This window comes from Macrobrachium nipponense, chromosome 46 (assembly GCF_015104395.2).
Source record: "Macrobrachium nipponense isolate FS-2020 chromosome 46, ASM1510439v2, whole genome shotgun sequence".
NCBI classification, from domain to species: Eukaryota; Metazoa; Arthropoda; class Malacostraca; order Decapoda; family Palaemonidae; genus Macrobrachium; species Macrobrachium nipponense.
In genome coordinates, this window is record NC_061106.1 from 41,453,265 (window position 1) to 41,467,827 (window position 14,563).

General features: G+C 38.6%; 1 protein-coding gene across 4 annotated transcripts in view; it reads right to left on the reverse strand.

Moving 5' to 3' along the window:
- Nucleotides 1–14,563, reverse strand: part of LOC135214959 (uncharacterized) — a 471,889-nt gene that overhangs the window by 6,274 nt on the left and 451,052 nt on the right. For all 4 annotated transcript variants that reach the window (XM_064249452.1, XM_064249450.1, XM_064249454.1 and 1 more), the window contains one exon: nucleotides 4,317–6,559. In XM_064249452.1, the coding sequence (XP_064105522.1) occupies nucleotides 4,317–6,467 (2,151 nt within the window). In that variant the 5' untranslated portion in view covers nucleotides 6,468–6,559. The remainder of the gene's footprint in view (nucleotides 1–4,316; nucleotides 6,560–14,563) is intronic.

Sequence of the window (14,563 nt, forward strand, 5' to 3'; positions counted from 1 at the left end):
ACATAGTAAGTTATCTCTACAACTTACTAGTGCTGCAAGCTCTGTTGAAAATTGAGGTTTTTGGTGAAAACAATTACTTGGTGAGTCAACTTTTGGCAGCTCCAATCGTCTCATGGCCTATTTCAGGTATTACAATCAAAGTCTAAAGGACATTGTGGATGAATTTTTGTTTGCTAAATATCTCACAGCTGATGTAAAAGACGAGACAGTTTTTATAATGAGTGCATTAGTATTTTGAAAAGCGCAGTAAACCTCTTAGTAATATTACTGTAGTGACTACTGATGGTGCAGCAGCGATGTTGGTTCGGCACGGAGGATTTGTAAGCCGGCTCAAACAAAAAGTGCCTGATGTACATACTGCACACTGCGTATTGCACAGACAACATCTTGTAGCCAAGAAATTTGGTGATGGACTGCATGATGCCTTGAAAGTGTGAATCAGGGAAATTAACAAAATCAAGGCACACCCACTGCCGTGTGAAGAGAATGATGACATGCTCCATAAGCAATTACTCCTGCACACTGAGGTAAGGTGGCTGTCTAGGGGACACAGCTTGCAAAGACTTGTTGATAAGACTCAACTGTTCAGTTCCTGGCAGACATGGAGTCATCTTTATGTGAGGAGTTGAAAAAGAAAGCAAAAAACTCCCTGTTCTATTTGGCAGACCTTGTGTAGCTTCACAGTCAAATAGAGATTTTCAGTATTTTTCAAACTTAACGAGAGATACTAAGTAAAAGCATTTCTGATAAGGACCTAGAAATTTACATGACTCAATTCTCTCATTATGGTAATTTTTGATGGCATGGATACAGCAGCACTAAAATGAGAGGTAGATTGTTGAACCTAATACAATAAACATTTTACACCTAAATTGTCTCCCAGGTAAAGCGAACAAAGCAACTGAGATAGGTAACGAGTATACGTTAAGTGGCACTAGCATCATTTATGAACACACGAGAGGCTTTTACTTTAATGTTGAATTATTTACTGAGGAAAGTCTTGTTTTAAGGTGGCAGTGTAGAACAACACCCTTGAACTGAATGAAATCAATTATATTAAAAGCAACTTGTTAAAACCCAGTCTTCCCTACTACACATCATACAGAAACCACTGTAATATGAATTTTATACCTTGCATAGGAACTTAGGGCTTGACACAGTGCTTACTGAAGCAGAAATGGATTTACCAGTCTTGTCCCTATAGTATCACTGATTATACATAGGGCCTACTACCATTTTCATTTTTCAACCCTGTTAAAATAATTACACTTGTCCCTACTATAGTTCTACACTACAAACTGCAACGAAAACATATGAATGTACAAATTCCAATATTTTTACTTTAAAAAATGACCCACTGAAATTTTTGTATACTAACTTTATTACATTTTTAAGTCCTCAGAGACAAAATAATTAAATGATGAAATCTTCATACTCTCATATTAGATAAAGAATACGCAATGTCGTAAACATTAAAAATGAATTATTATGCATATTACATAACGGCAAAATTCTAATAACAATGTGACTTGTTGCCATGTCTAGTACTTTCGTCCCCCATTGCGCAGCGTCTCTCTCTCTCTCTCTCTCTCTCTCTCTCTCCTCTCTCTCTCTCTCTCTCTCTCTCTCTCTCTCTCTCTCTCTAGGTTAACAGCTTTATCCTTATTCGTATGTTGATTAATAGGTTTTAAATCCTACAACGGGGCTGGAAGATTTAGTTTATTTATGTCCTTATAGATTTCCAAGTAAATATATATATATATATATATATATATATATATATATATATATATATATATATATATATATATATATATATATATATATGATTACTCAGTTTGGAGGGAGGGAGGAGGGGGGGGGAATCTAGATCCTAAACGCGTCAGGAATACGTAATATCCCGGCAGTCTGACTAAGGACTCCAAGGACTTGCATTTTTGCATACTAATGTAAGGGCCACCTAAGTGACAAGGTTGACTACAGGGTATAATATGGTATAAGTCTAATCGTCGTTATTTGCAATAAGCTAATCACTTAACAAGCACAAATATATGAATACACTTATATTTTACATACATGCAGAATATTTGAGCTAAGGGAGTTTGAGACATCAAAGCTCCATCTAATGTCTTTGATAGGGAATAAACCTCCCTTATTTGGGGTTCTACAGGATAGTACCACAATAGATTTTCTTTTTATTTTAATCTACGAGCGACATGGCTGCTAATTTATAGAATATACTATGTAGATAAAGACAACTCTAGTGACAGCTACTCGTTCTGCCGTCTTACGAAATACAACAGCTATCCGTCTTATCAAGAGATCTTAAATGGCATGGTAACGAGCGAATGACCCAACAGATAAAATCAATTATTGGTACACATAATATTGGCGTTAGCATCTTCGGTTATCTCTATACGGTACAATCCACTATTCATTCGGGCTTATACCATAACAGCATCTAATGTTCGTTATGCAATCACATTTCGATAGGCTTTCACTACGACAGTTTCAATACGAAACTGCCGTGCGCTCAGTTTGTTTTTTTTCTCCAAGTTGAGGAAATTCTTATGAATCTTTCTGTCTTACAGTCTACCCTCTCCTTCCAGCGACGTCAGCAAGTCGCCAAAACAAACTAATTGCCTTCCTTATATCCGAAAAATTCCCTAGTCTCTCTCTCTCTCTCTTCGAAATCTCTATAATCTGTTTTTCCAAGTTAGAGGATGCTGTAAGGCGCAATTACAGGATTGTCCGCCACTTCCATTTCCTCGATATTTAGAGCCACTATTAAGGGCATTTATCTTGTCAGATAGTAATCCAGTTTTCCAAGTTACAGGGCAAGGCACGAGCAATAGTTCTGCCATTTTTTTTTTCTCTGCCATGGTCAAAGACGTATCCCACTTTTTCTTCCTAGTTTTCATGGTGAGCTCAGTGGTGTGATGAATCTAAGATATATACTTAACTTTTTTTTTTTTTCGTGGTCACTTTTCTCCAACCAATTTCCTAACATTTTGAATTCAGCCTATATTTATTCTCTCTCTCCTCGTCAAAGTCAAAACGTAATTCTTATGTTATGGTATATGACTTGACAATGTGATTAATTGATAATATATGTACGTATGCACAAATATATGTTTCAGACCATTAAATGCAATATTATATATATATATATATATATATATATATATATATATATATATATATATATATATATATAGATTATATATATATATATATATATATATATATATATATATTATATATATCATATATATATATATATATATATAATAACATAATATATATATGAATTTTGTTTTCATCCCAGATTCGTTCAGTCATACTTACTGTCCAGCTAATCCATTAAATATATATAAAGAAAAAAGTACAGTTCAGAGAACATTTTAGTGCACTGTACTTTACCACAATTCCCACCATTATGACCCCCCCCCCTCTCTCTCGTCTCTCGTCTCTCATCTCCTCATCGTCGTCTCTCTCTCTCTCTCTCTCTCAAGTGAGTATTATTCTTGCTCCCAAAGAAAGTTGATTTATAGCCCACCCAATGTTGTCGGACAAAAGAGAAGCGTTTGATCAATCCACAGTCGACGTGCAACTGTATTCAAGTCCCAAATATTCCCGAATAAAAAGAAACGGAGAAATTTTACGAATTCATTCCCGAAACGGCTTTGTTTTTGGACACAACGAAGCAGAAACAAATCGTTCGGAAAAAAAAAAAATTTTCACTTAAAAGAGAGAGAGAGGGAGACAGAAAGAGGGTCTAGTGCTTTATCTTTTTCTATTTTCCGCTTTTCTGAGAATTTATTGCTCTCCATCCCTCCTAATGTTTCTGGTCACCACTGCTGCTGCACTTGTTGCTGCTCTTGAGAAAAGTCATTCATGATTCAATTTGTGAAGCACAAATACTCACACACACACACACTATATATATATATATATATATATATATATATATATATATATATATATATATATATATATATATATATATAATATATATCCATTAAAAGTGCTCTATTTAATCAATTTCAGGACGAGAAATTTTTCAGTGCTGGACTGAATCTTGCTTTTATGGGCACTATGATGTCATAAGTTAGTACATCATATAGTATAGCCTACTTATACATAACAAAATAGTAATTCAGAAGTTTGAGTTGCTTATATCCACAGATTTTTGCATGAGCAAAGCAAAGGTGAACATTTTCTCGGTATTTTCCGTTTTACACTTACAGAGAATAAATTCATGCATCTTAAACTTTACAAGCAATGCCTTAAACCTAGAGTTCAGTGTGCCTTACCTTGTCAGCTGGTTTTCCCTCAGGAATCATGGGAATAATAATGTAAGCCACGAAGTGTTCTCCTGCTTTGATTTTGTCTTCTATCTTTGTAGCAATTTCCAGTGGAACGAGATTGCCGGCTTTGGCGTCTCTGCATTCTGGCCACATGTGACTACTTCCCATGAAGTACTGATTCTCAATGTAGATGCATCGGCGCGCTCGCCGAATATTGTGAATGTAGGCCCGGTGAAGACTGTTGTCAAAGGCTCTTCCTTTCTTCTTGGTGAGCCCAATACCAGACGTCCAGTCAAACTGGGCCGAGTCCGAGTTGATGGACCGGAAAACTTGCACGTTCCAGCGGTCTGGTGCACTGGAGCGATATTCTACCGCTATTCCGTCCATTTGGCGTAAAGGAACGAGAGCATCGAGGTGTTCAGTCGCTTGTTTTTGCCATCGTTGAAGGAAGTTAGTGAGGACATCGATAGCAGCCGGTCCCTCTACACGACTATGTATGTCGTGCCAAGGCTGGCGCGGACCGCTCGCACTGGTTAACGTTGGGAAGACCCTGTTCCGGAAATCATTCTTGTGCTCCTTGGTCAGTGTTCTGAAGAGAGGATGTTCTGGGCTATCGTATCTCCCACCTGTTAAATCTAGACCCCCGACGTATGCAACCACCTTTCTCTGACCGGGCAATTCTTCGATGGGTGCATCAGCAATCACACACTTCTGATGGTGGGTGTAACACAGCATTGTGAAATGCATCTTGGTAGAAAACATGTCTTTCGAGTGACGGTCGCGTGGCGCCAAAACCACCACAACGGGGGTACCTCGGAAGAAGTTGGCCGTCTCCTCGTCCTCGGTGCTCATGGCGCCACTCTTTTTGATGTCGTTAGAAGTGAGTTCATCCCACAGCAGCAACCTCACTCTCACCCCTTCGTAGGCCTTTTGCTTGAGTAGCTCTCCGAGGCAGCGGTTATCATCTCCCTCGTCTCGGAGAAGTGCGATTTTAGCACTAATACTCCAGCCAACCATATAGATGAACTGTGTAGCTTCCATGATAGTGCTGTAAATATCTCTCCATGTACTGTGAGGTTGGTACACATTACCAGATCCATCGAGAAGAGGCATGGGGAGAGATGGACAGTGGGTATCCTGGTACAATCTCACGTTATTATCCTCTCGTAAGGGAAACAGACAATCAGGCACTTCAAAGGTAGATTGGACAGCATGTTTAGGGTAATAAGTCATAGACAGTGTAAGAGTGCCAGCTCGCTTGTTCTTATTTTCTCTGAGTAAGTCGAATGTGCCATTTATACCTTCTTCTTGGGTCACAAGATTCACAGGGAAGGAGATGGAACCAATCTGCTCTGATGACAGGAAATCTTTGTCGCGCACAGTGAAGGTAATTGACGCTACATCGTGGCAGATGTCAACACGAAAGGTTTCGTCCCAGATCGGGTCGAGGTTATTATCTATAACATGTGTTGTTGCAATCTTCCAAGGCTCTCCATCTATGTCCTCGATGGTCACAACAACAAATGGATCAGACACATCCTTCTTGCTTAGACTGAGGATGGAACTGTCGAGGTTGGGCAGGTTATTCGCCCTTTCCAGTTTCAATTGTAAAATTCCATGTAAGAAAGCCATGTCGCCGAATGAGTTTATAGATTCTCCGTACTTGGGAATTTTCCTCGACACGCGCTCTTTGAATTCGGAGGCTTTCGTGTACGCACGATCACCGATAGTCACACCTGGCTGACTAGTCGCGTGGAATGACGCCGTAACCTTTAACACACCCGCTCCAAACCCTTTCTGATTCACTAAAGTCAGTTCAGCATGATGCGGCGCACTGTTGTTGACGAACGTGTGCACAGGTAAAAAACACGTCCCTATCACATCAGACGACAACAAGTCCCGGTCTTTCACTGTAAATCTAAGTCCGGCCACGTCTTGGTTCACATCAGAGGATAACTTGAAATACCACTTGGGATTGAGACAGTCGTCTATGGTAAAAGTTTTTCCGACTTTATGTAACCCGCCACTTCCCGACTGGATTTCCACCACACAGTAAGGGTCGCTCTTGTCCTCGGGCCTCAATAAGTTCTGATCAAGGTTCGGGAGGTCCAACGCCTCCACCACCACTACCTCCAGGCGGCCACACAGCACCACCATGATGCCGGGGCTATGCGGAGACCTCTTCCAGACATGGTGACAGAGTTGACGTGGAAGGCCCTCTACTTAAAGCGTCGTCCAAGGCGTCCCACCTGGAAGAAGAAGAAGAAGGAAGAGTCACATGAGGGATTGAAGAGCGAGGAACTTGCAAGCCAGGTGAAAGTACGTCTTATGTATTAAAGGAAAAAATGATTCCCTGAATAGCAAGATACCAGGCAAAACAAAAATAAACAGCTGATTGTTACCCACTACTCAAAGGAAAATCGTCGTCAAGGATGCACACAATTAAATATATATATATATATATATATATAATATATATATATATATATATATATATATATATATACAGTGAGACGTTCACACACATATAAATTGGAATTTAGGGTCCAATTTTAACACCAGTTTGTGGCCTGAATGTTTGATGACTTAGAACTCAGTCAAGTTCTGCGTTTCATCTCTCTAGTTAACGGTCTATCTATCTATTTATCTGTAAAATTTAAAGACTCAAACATTATATAATATAAATGTATAAAAAAAAGAGACAAACATGCATAACTTGTCGTGCATATGGAAAAAGACAATAATTTTACCGTCTTTTTCCAAATGTATGAAATACAAGGAAAACCTTCTGTCGTTACTAGTACTTTGACAGCCTTAAAAGTTATCTACTTACATAAAAAAAAAAAAAACTAAGCAAGGGGGGAAACGAGAGTTTTTAAATCACACGAGTGTGTCGGCTTCAAATTCTCGTGACACTTACCTTACCACCCGTTTTTCAGATCCCTGCAAACAAGAGCAATTTTTTTTTTTTTTTTTTTTTTTTTTTACTTTTAATTATTTGTTTCTGAAGCCCACAGTTTTGACCACGTGGACAGCCATAAGCATGGTAATTACACAAAAAAATAAACATAAGCGGAAACACAATTTGTTTTAAAACTCGAAAAAGGACTAGCAATAAAATACGACACAAATGGCCAGAGGACACCAAGAAATAAGGGATAAAAAGATGATCGTCGGCCATTAATTTCCGAAGGAAGTGAAATTAATATAAAAACTAAAAACACACCTAAACAGGAAAAAATTCAAAGGACAATAAATGTAAACGATCTTCAGGAGTTGGAAGTATACTGGATAAAACCAAAAGCACATTAGAGTAAAGATAGTCTGAAACATAACTGACAGATAAAAACAATTACCGTTCGCGCCAAAATGAATGCCAGCTGTACGATTTGACAGAACGAAAAAGCCTATAGTAGACGTGAACAGACTACCAAACCAAACGAACAGCAGGAAGGAGCTCCTCAGTGGCATGATCGGTTTGGTCTTGGCCTGCCACCTCGGTGGTCGCGAGTTCGATTCTCGGCCATTCCATTGAGGAGTCAGAGATGTGTATTTCTGGTGAAAGAAGTTCACTCTCGACGTAGTTCGGAAGTCATGTAAAGCCGTTGGTCCCGTTGCTGAAGAACCACTGGTTCCATGCAACGTAAAAACATCACACACACACACACACAAAACGAACATCAGGAAGCCTCGACAAGAGCAGAGGAAAATGTGTGAATAATATTTTCTTCAAGTAGATTTTCCTTCCTCTCTTATTTCCTGAGATTAACCAGGAGCTAAAACCACCTCTCGCCTACTCCATTACATTCTTTTTTCGTGCTCGAAAAAGGGTACAATAAGAAAGTTTACTCAAATGGAGTTCTGGTCAAAATACAACTAACGAACTCTCTTCACTGGGCGTTGGTTTTTTTTTTTATCTTCATATACTAGTGAGGGACTCTATAAAGAATTCCTTTATAATGGCGAATTCTTTCTAACTTTCAACGAAAAGAAAAAAAAATATTAGCGTTGCTGATGAGAGTCCTCCAGTTCCATTTAAAATAAGCCTCAAATGAACATTATTTATTCGTATGGATAAAATGAGTATAACTTATTTTTCTTCGCACTTTAGGTGTAAAAAGAACAAGACTAACGAGTGAAAGATAAGCAGATCTAGGCGTCCGGTTTAAAAGACAACAGATTAGTTTGCCAGTAGCAGAAGACATTGTTGTCTGCTGGGGGCTGGATTGCATTAAAAAACGATCAGTTCCTCTCTCTCTCTCTCTCTCTCTCCTCTCTCTCTCTCTCTCTCTCCTCTCTCTCTCTCCAGACATACACATACATACATATCACAGACGTCAGTGTACATTAACAAGCATTTTCTTGAAAGGGTTCTTTCATTTAATCTTCAGGTGGTAGGACCATGATACAAATTTGTCCAAGTCATAGGTGATAACTATATTGATCAAATCTCTTCAAGCAAAGGTATTCTTGAAGGACCGGAATTCAGTTAGAACATCGTGTATTCTTATAAAGAACAGACAGACGCACATATCGATATTACCGAAAGCATACTGTTAGAATAGCATTATCATCAATAAATGGAATAATATAATTACAAAGGTAATACAAACCAAACCCAGGAAAATACTGCAGTCCACTGCAGGGGTTATTCCCGATGAAAAATAAACAATCAAAAATTACATTTAAAAAGCGTGGAGCAGAAACGAGTAAAACTCGCCACCCCAATACTTATTCACTAACCCTCGCTTGAGGGCACATTCGAATGATCGTTCGTTATGTTTATTTTCATCTCATTTAATCTTTCTTTTCCACTGCTTTCCTTTGACATAGAAGCACTATATAATGCTAGTCGAGAAAATAACCTTTATCCTCTACTAAAAGTAAACTATCGTGGTAAAACACAATTCTCTAAACCGCCCAAAAATCCATCGTTTGGAGAAACGATCTGAAGCACCATACTTGGTAATCTTGGCTCTCTTTCTGGGATTCTCTCTCATCTCAAGACACATCAATTTCACGAATATTTTGTATAAGAGCAAAACCGTTGCTAAGGAAGTACAGAATCAGAACGGAATGAAATAAAAAAGTAATTACAAATAAACGAGAATTGTCAATGACTTGCGCTACTTATCGATGCGTTTCTACCAAGATTCTCAACGGCGTGTTTTAGGTAAAATTAAGAACTGAAAAACAAAACGAGGACGCCACCAGTAGCGCGTCCAAACCTCTTACAGATACTGCACCATTCGTGCTTCCTGGCTATCGAGACCTTCCTAAGATTCACACGTACAAAGCCTCTGCATCAAACAAATACACACACAAACAAACAATAAAACTTGTATCTGGCTTCATAAAAAACCCAAATATTCCTGAAATATATAAAAGCAGAGACAGATCAACTCCCTCCCACCGATATACAAGAAAAAGAAAATTAAGAAAATTCTCAGAATGCTGAGAAAGAAAGAAATTGGCAAAGCTAAAAATAAGCTTTTTATTTCCCGTAATTATTGAGCCTGATGAGAATATAAGAGAGGGAAAAATGTGAGAAGAAAAAGGGGTGCTAGTGATCTATCCAAGGCCTTCTCACCCCCCTTCCCCCTCTGTCTCTCTCTCCAAATAAAAAATCTACACTTTTCCCAGTGGGGGACTGGAGAAAAAAATGGTTCTCACTGACGTCAAGATCTGGAGTTTTTGACGTCGTTGTCTCCCTCTCCTGAGAACTGCTATACCCAGTGTTAGTAAACGCTACATGTAGCCTGGGCATTACTGTCCTCGAAGTGCCACATTTTTGCCATATCAAGTGCCAGGGGTTTCTCGTAGTAGATATATACACCTGACGAAGGTATAGAAAAGTATGCCCTTTCAATGCCGGTCACGCCCCTTGCAATATAGGATTCATGGAAAATAATACCTCGTGTAGATATAAAAAAAGAAGGAATACAATATCAAGATTGAGAAGGGATTTGAATGATCTGTATAAGGCAAAGGGGGGAATGCATGATCATGGAATTGTTGAGCCATCCATCCTTAATGGAAGTGAAGTGTGATGCTGAGTGCGAATGAAAGAAATATGATCGAAAATGATGAGATGAGGTTTCATGAGGCGTAAGAAACACTAAAAAAGTGAAAAAGACAGCATGATCTGCAGAAGACGCAAAAAGTGCAGCCTGTGCATAAGGGGTTTGATGTGCAGTTGATGAGACGCCTATAAGATTTATTGTGTGAAGGTTTTCTGTTTAAAAGGATTCATCCAATAGTCAGCCCATGTGGTACGGATGTACTGCGACTGTAAGTCTGTATTTTTCTCTAGACCACCCTTGTTAGGGGATACGGCTTACTGTTGATAGATAGAATTTGATATATATTATATAGACACACACATATATATACATTTTTCTCTTTCTGAAAGAGGGAGAGAATGTAGTCTCCGAAAGCTTAAATAAAAAACTTTCAATTTTTTCCAAATTTTAGTGGGCTTCCTACAACATATTAGAACACGGATACAGTGTTTAACTTTGCCATATATATACACATACATACATATAAAGAGGTAAACGTTGTCGAAACACACAATATTAATCTGGCTTTATTTGACCTCCTAGGGCCTCAGGGGTCGCTCCTGCATTTTACTATTAAACTATAAAAATGATTCGCTGATAATCTACTAATAATTCATCCCAAGGGAAACACCCGCAGCAGCCCTGGTTGAAAAATGGCTTCAAAAATTCATGTAAATGACGCTAATAACGCCCCACCGTATATCACGCATTTGCAGCATGGGCTAATGATGGCGTTAATTTACTGGAGCGATGGAGCACACGGACACCTATTACCCTCAGTAATCTGATTGTCTGACTGGATGTCCATACCGCATTAATTAATGACCTTTTATGTATATTATATATATATATATATATATATATATATATATATATATATATATATATATATATATATATATATATATAAATTTCTCTGTTAAAACATGATACGTCTCAAGTATAAAAGCCCCATTAAAACACTACTTGATAAGGGTGCGGAAGTTAGTCCACCAAAATATAGTCATTAACTTTAAACCAGAGTGTTTTAACGGCTTTATATATATATATATATATATATATATATATATATATATATATATATATATATATATATATATATATGAGGGTTGTCGGTTAAGCTCACATTTGTCCAGCCTCCCACGGTACGTTGAAGCTCTCCTGAAGAGGAAACTGCAGATAAGGTTACCTTGTTATTTTCCAATAGCTTTAAAAGCTGACCCATAACCCTGAATACGTCTTGCGGGTGTCCGTTTTGGAAAATCCTCAGTACAGCGACATGTCAGAAGATTGAAGTCTTCGGCTCTACAAGATTTATAGTCGTCGCGTACTGAAGCTCTCAGTTACTGCATAGAGAGAACAAACTGTAAGAATAAAGTGTTCACATGGAGGCGACTTCATCTCCAAGATCCAGCTGCAACTCTGGTAACAAGATCGCGATATCTCCCAGAGGTCGGCGGCTGAGAAGTTTTATTAAAAATCAATAGTGTTCCGCTCCAGAGGTGCTAAGTCGACCCATAAAATTCGGACTTCCTTCCACGGAGGAACCACGTAGTCTGTCACTGAATAATTCAATGGCCCGGAGGAAGTTAAGAAGATGAGACGAACTACAATTTATGCCATCTCAGGAGTTTACAATACGAATAAGCATCGATATTTACATCTGTTACATTTAAATGTATTTACACAGACTAAATAAGAAATCTGTATCAAGCACATAGAGAATTATGGGAGAAGATATAGCCCGAAAAGCAAAAACGCAAAATATATTAAAAAAAAACGAGGAAAGCAAAACATCTAACGGAAGTGCAATCTTCTATCAGATGATGAGAACTTGGGAAACGCAACGCCCAGAAAAAGCTGGTGGGCCATGAAGCTGCAGACTAACCACCAGATACTAGAGGTCAAAAATAGAAATTTATAGCAGATATTACGGTCCAGAAAAAAAATAAAAATTCCAACAAGAATTGCGAGCCTACAAAAAGTAATTCAGAAAATATTGGGGGTGATACAGCCAACATCATTCTGGCGCCGACAATAAAAAAAAGTTTAATTTTTGGCGCTTAGATTTTTGGTGGACGCTGAATTTCGGCGAACTATTTTTAACAACTGGCGCAACCGGAAAAAAAAATATGCCAGGACGTTTCCAACAACTCGCGCTCTTTGTCACGCAAATAGAATTTTCAAAATTGTAAATCGAATTTCAGTGACGTAACTTACGCAGACTGCAGGCATGGGCTCTAAGGTAAAGGTAGCTACGATGATGACTTTAACTTCGGACGAAGAAGGTGAAAAATAAGGCAAAAGTTTAAGGGCAGGAAACATGATTTTCCTGCAGTGTTCAAAAGTAGGAAACACAAGTTTCCACGCTCTGTAATATAACTCACACGAAATGCGACTGGAACGTTCTTGCAATCCGTGCCGGCATATTTACATTATCATCATCATCATCATCAATATTTCCTGAATGATAAGCACCGTTGGGTCTGGTTAATACATGGATAGGTGGCCGAAAACGAAAGCCTGGCACCTTCAGCACACATACTCCTTCGACCATCAATACGGCATAGGTATGAGGCTAGCAACTTCACAATAAAAATCAACTCTCAAAACCCTTCAACCGGCTGAAGGGATCTGGTGCTGGTGGCAAATGGTCAGGGTGAGAATTCAGAGATCAAACAAGGAAGGAGTAACGTAGTCAATTACGTTGCTTTAAATCCTATCACGTAGTTTGTAAGTCTGTTACGCTCTCAAAAATGGATTCATTAAAAACACGAAACAGTTTTCATAACCTGATTAAAGTCTGACGTGGCGCCATTCGAGGAAGTTTATTAAAATAATGCAGGTCATGAAAACTTCAATTTGGTTCATCCCAGGGGGTGACGACGCAAATATACAGATTCTACATTTACATTTATATAATAAACAACCACACACCACGAATTTTACAAATTAACCAAAATTGACTATTAACTCGACGTGTTCACTTGAATAAATTCCCCCAAAGCAGAAACAAAAATAACTGAAAAAAAATCACGAAACGAATAAAACTACAGTTTAAGTAACGAGAAATTTAAATAAGCATGATCTCGGTATTAAACCTGGAAATGGCATACTAAAAATAAACTAGGGACGAAGGGGAGATGGAAAATAATTTTGAAGTATGTATTGACAATGAAAAACAGAAACAGACCCAATAACCAGCAATAGGTTAAGAGAAATGCGTAGGAAAAAAAAGGAAAAAGAAACAAATAATTAAATAGTCCGTAACGCAGAACACCAAGGTGATGTCTTGAAAATACACCAAAACAGACCATAAATATTAAAAAATTACATTTACATACAAAGGACATTAAAGATATAAAAAAAAGTGGAATAGAGGCTTGAGTCCATATTGCAGTATCTCACAGAGACACCAGCAACCCTCACGACAGAGAACGTCAACAAAGGCGGCGATTCTGAGGACCAGAATGCCGCATAAGGACGCATCTACTTGGTATCAGCTGATAATGGATACAACGTTGGGACGGGCGCGTTCATTATGCTACAGAGGTCCCCCCAGGTTAGCTTAATCTCGTTAGGTTCCCCCCGACGTTACAATACGGCCACTATGCAGAGAACGGTGTTTTGGTGCATCCTTCGACTGGCGTGGCGATGGGCTATTATAGTACTGCTGTTTATTATAAGCCTCCACTTAGCCTTTTAAGCATGTATGCGAATTCTACACTGTTAATGGCCTCTGTGGCATTAATTAACGAATATACAACTAAAATAATGACATTCTGATCCACCGCATGTAAATAATGCACTACCGAGAGTCCTTTTTAGAAGCGAACACTTAAAAAAAGGACCCCTTATTTGTTTGTATTTATTTCACATTACAAACAAAAAAAGACAAACAAAGAAGTCTCCCTTCCTATACGACATGCTGACATTATTTATATATTGCTGTGATGTCAAGAGGGAAAAATAAGTCCAAGAGAAATAAATGGAAGAACAAAACTTTTCCCATTCATTCACACCTCGGACTGGACTTCGGGAAGGAATGGAAGTTTTCCCCTCTCCCTCCCTGCCCTGCCCTCCCTCCAAGACACACACACACACACACACACACACCTAGTACGTAGACATACGCTACCTAATTCTAGATGTTACGAACGACCCTACAATGGCGTATCGACTGTGAAACGA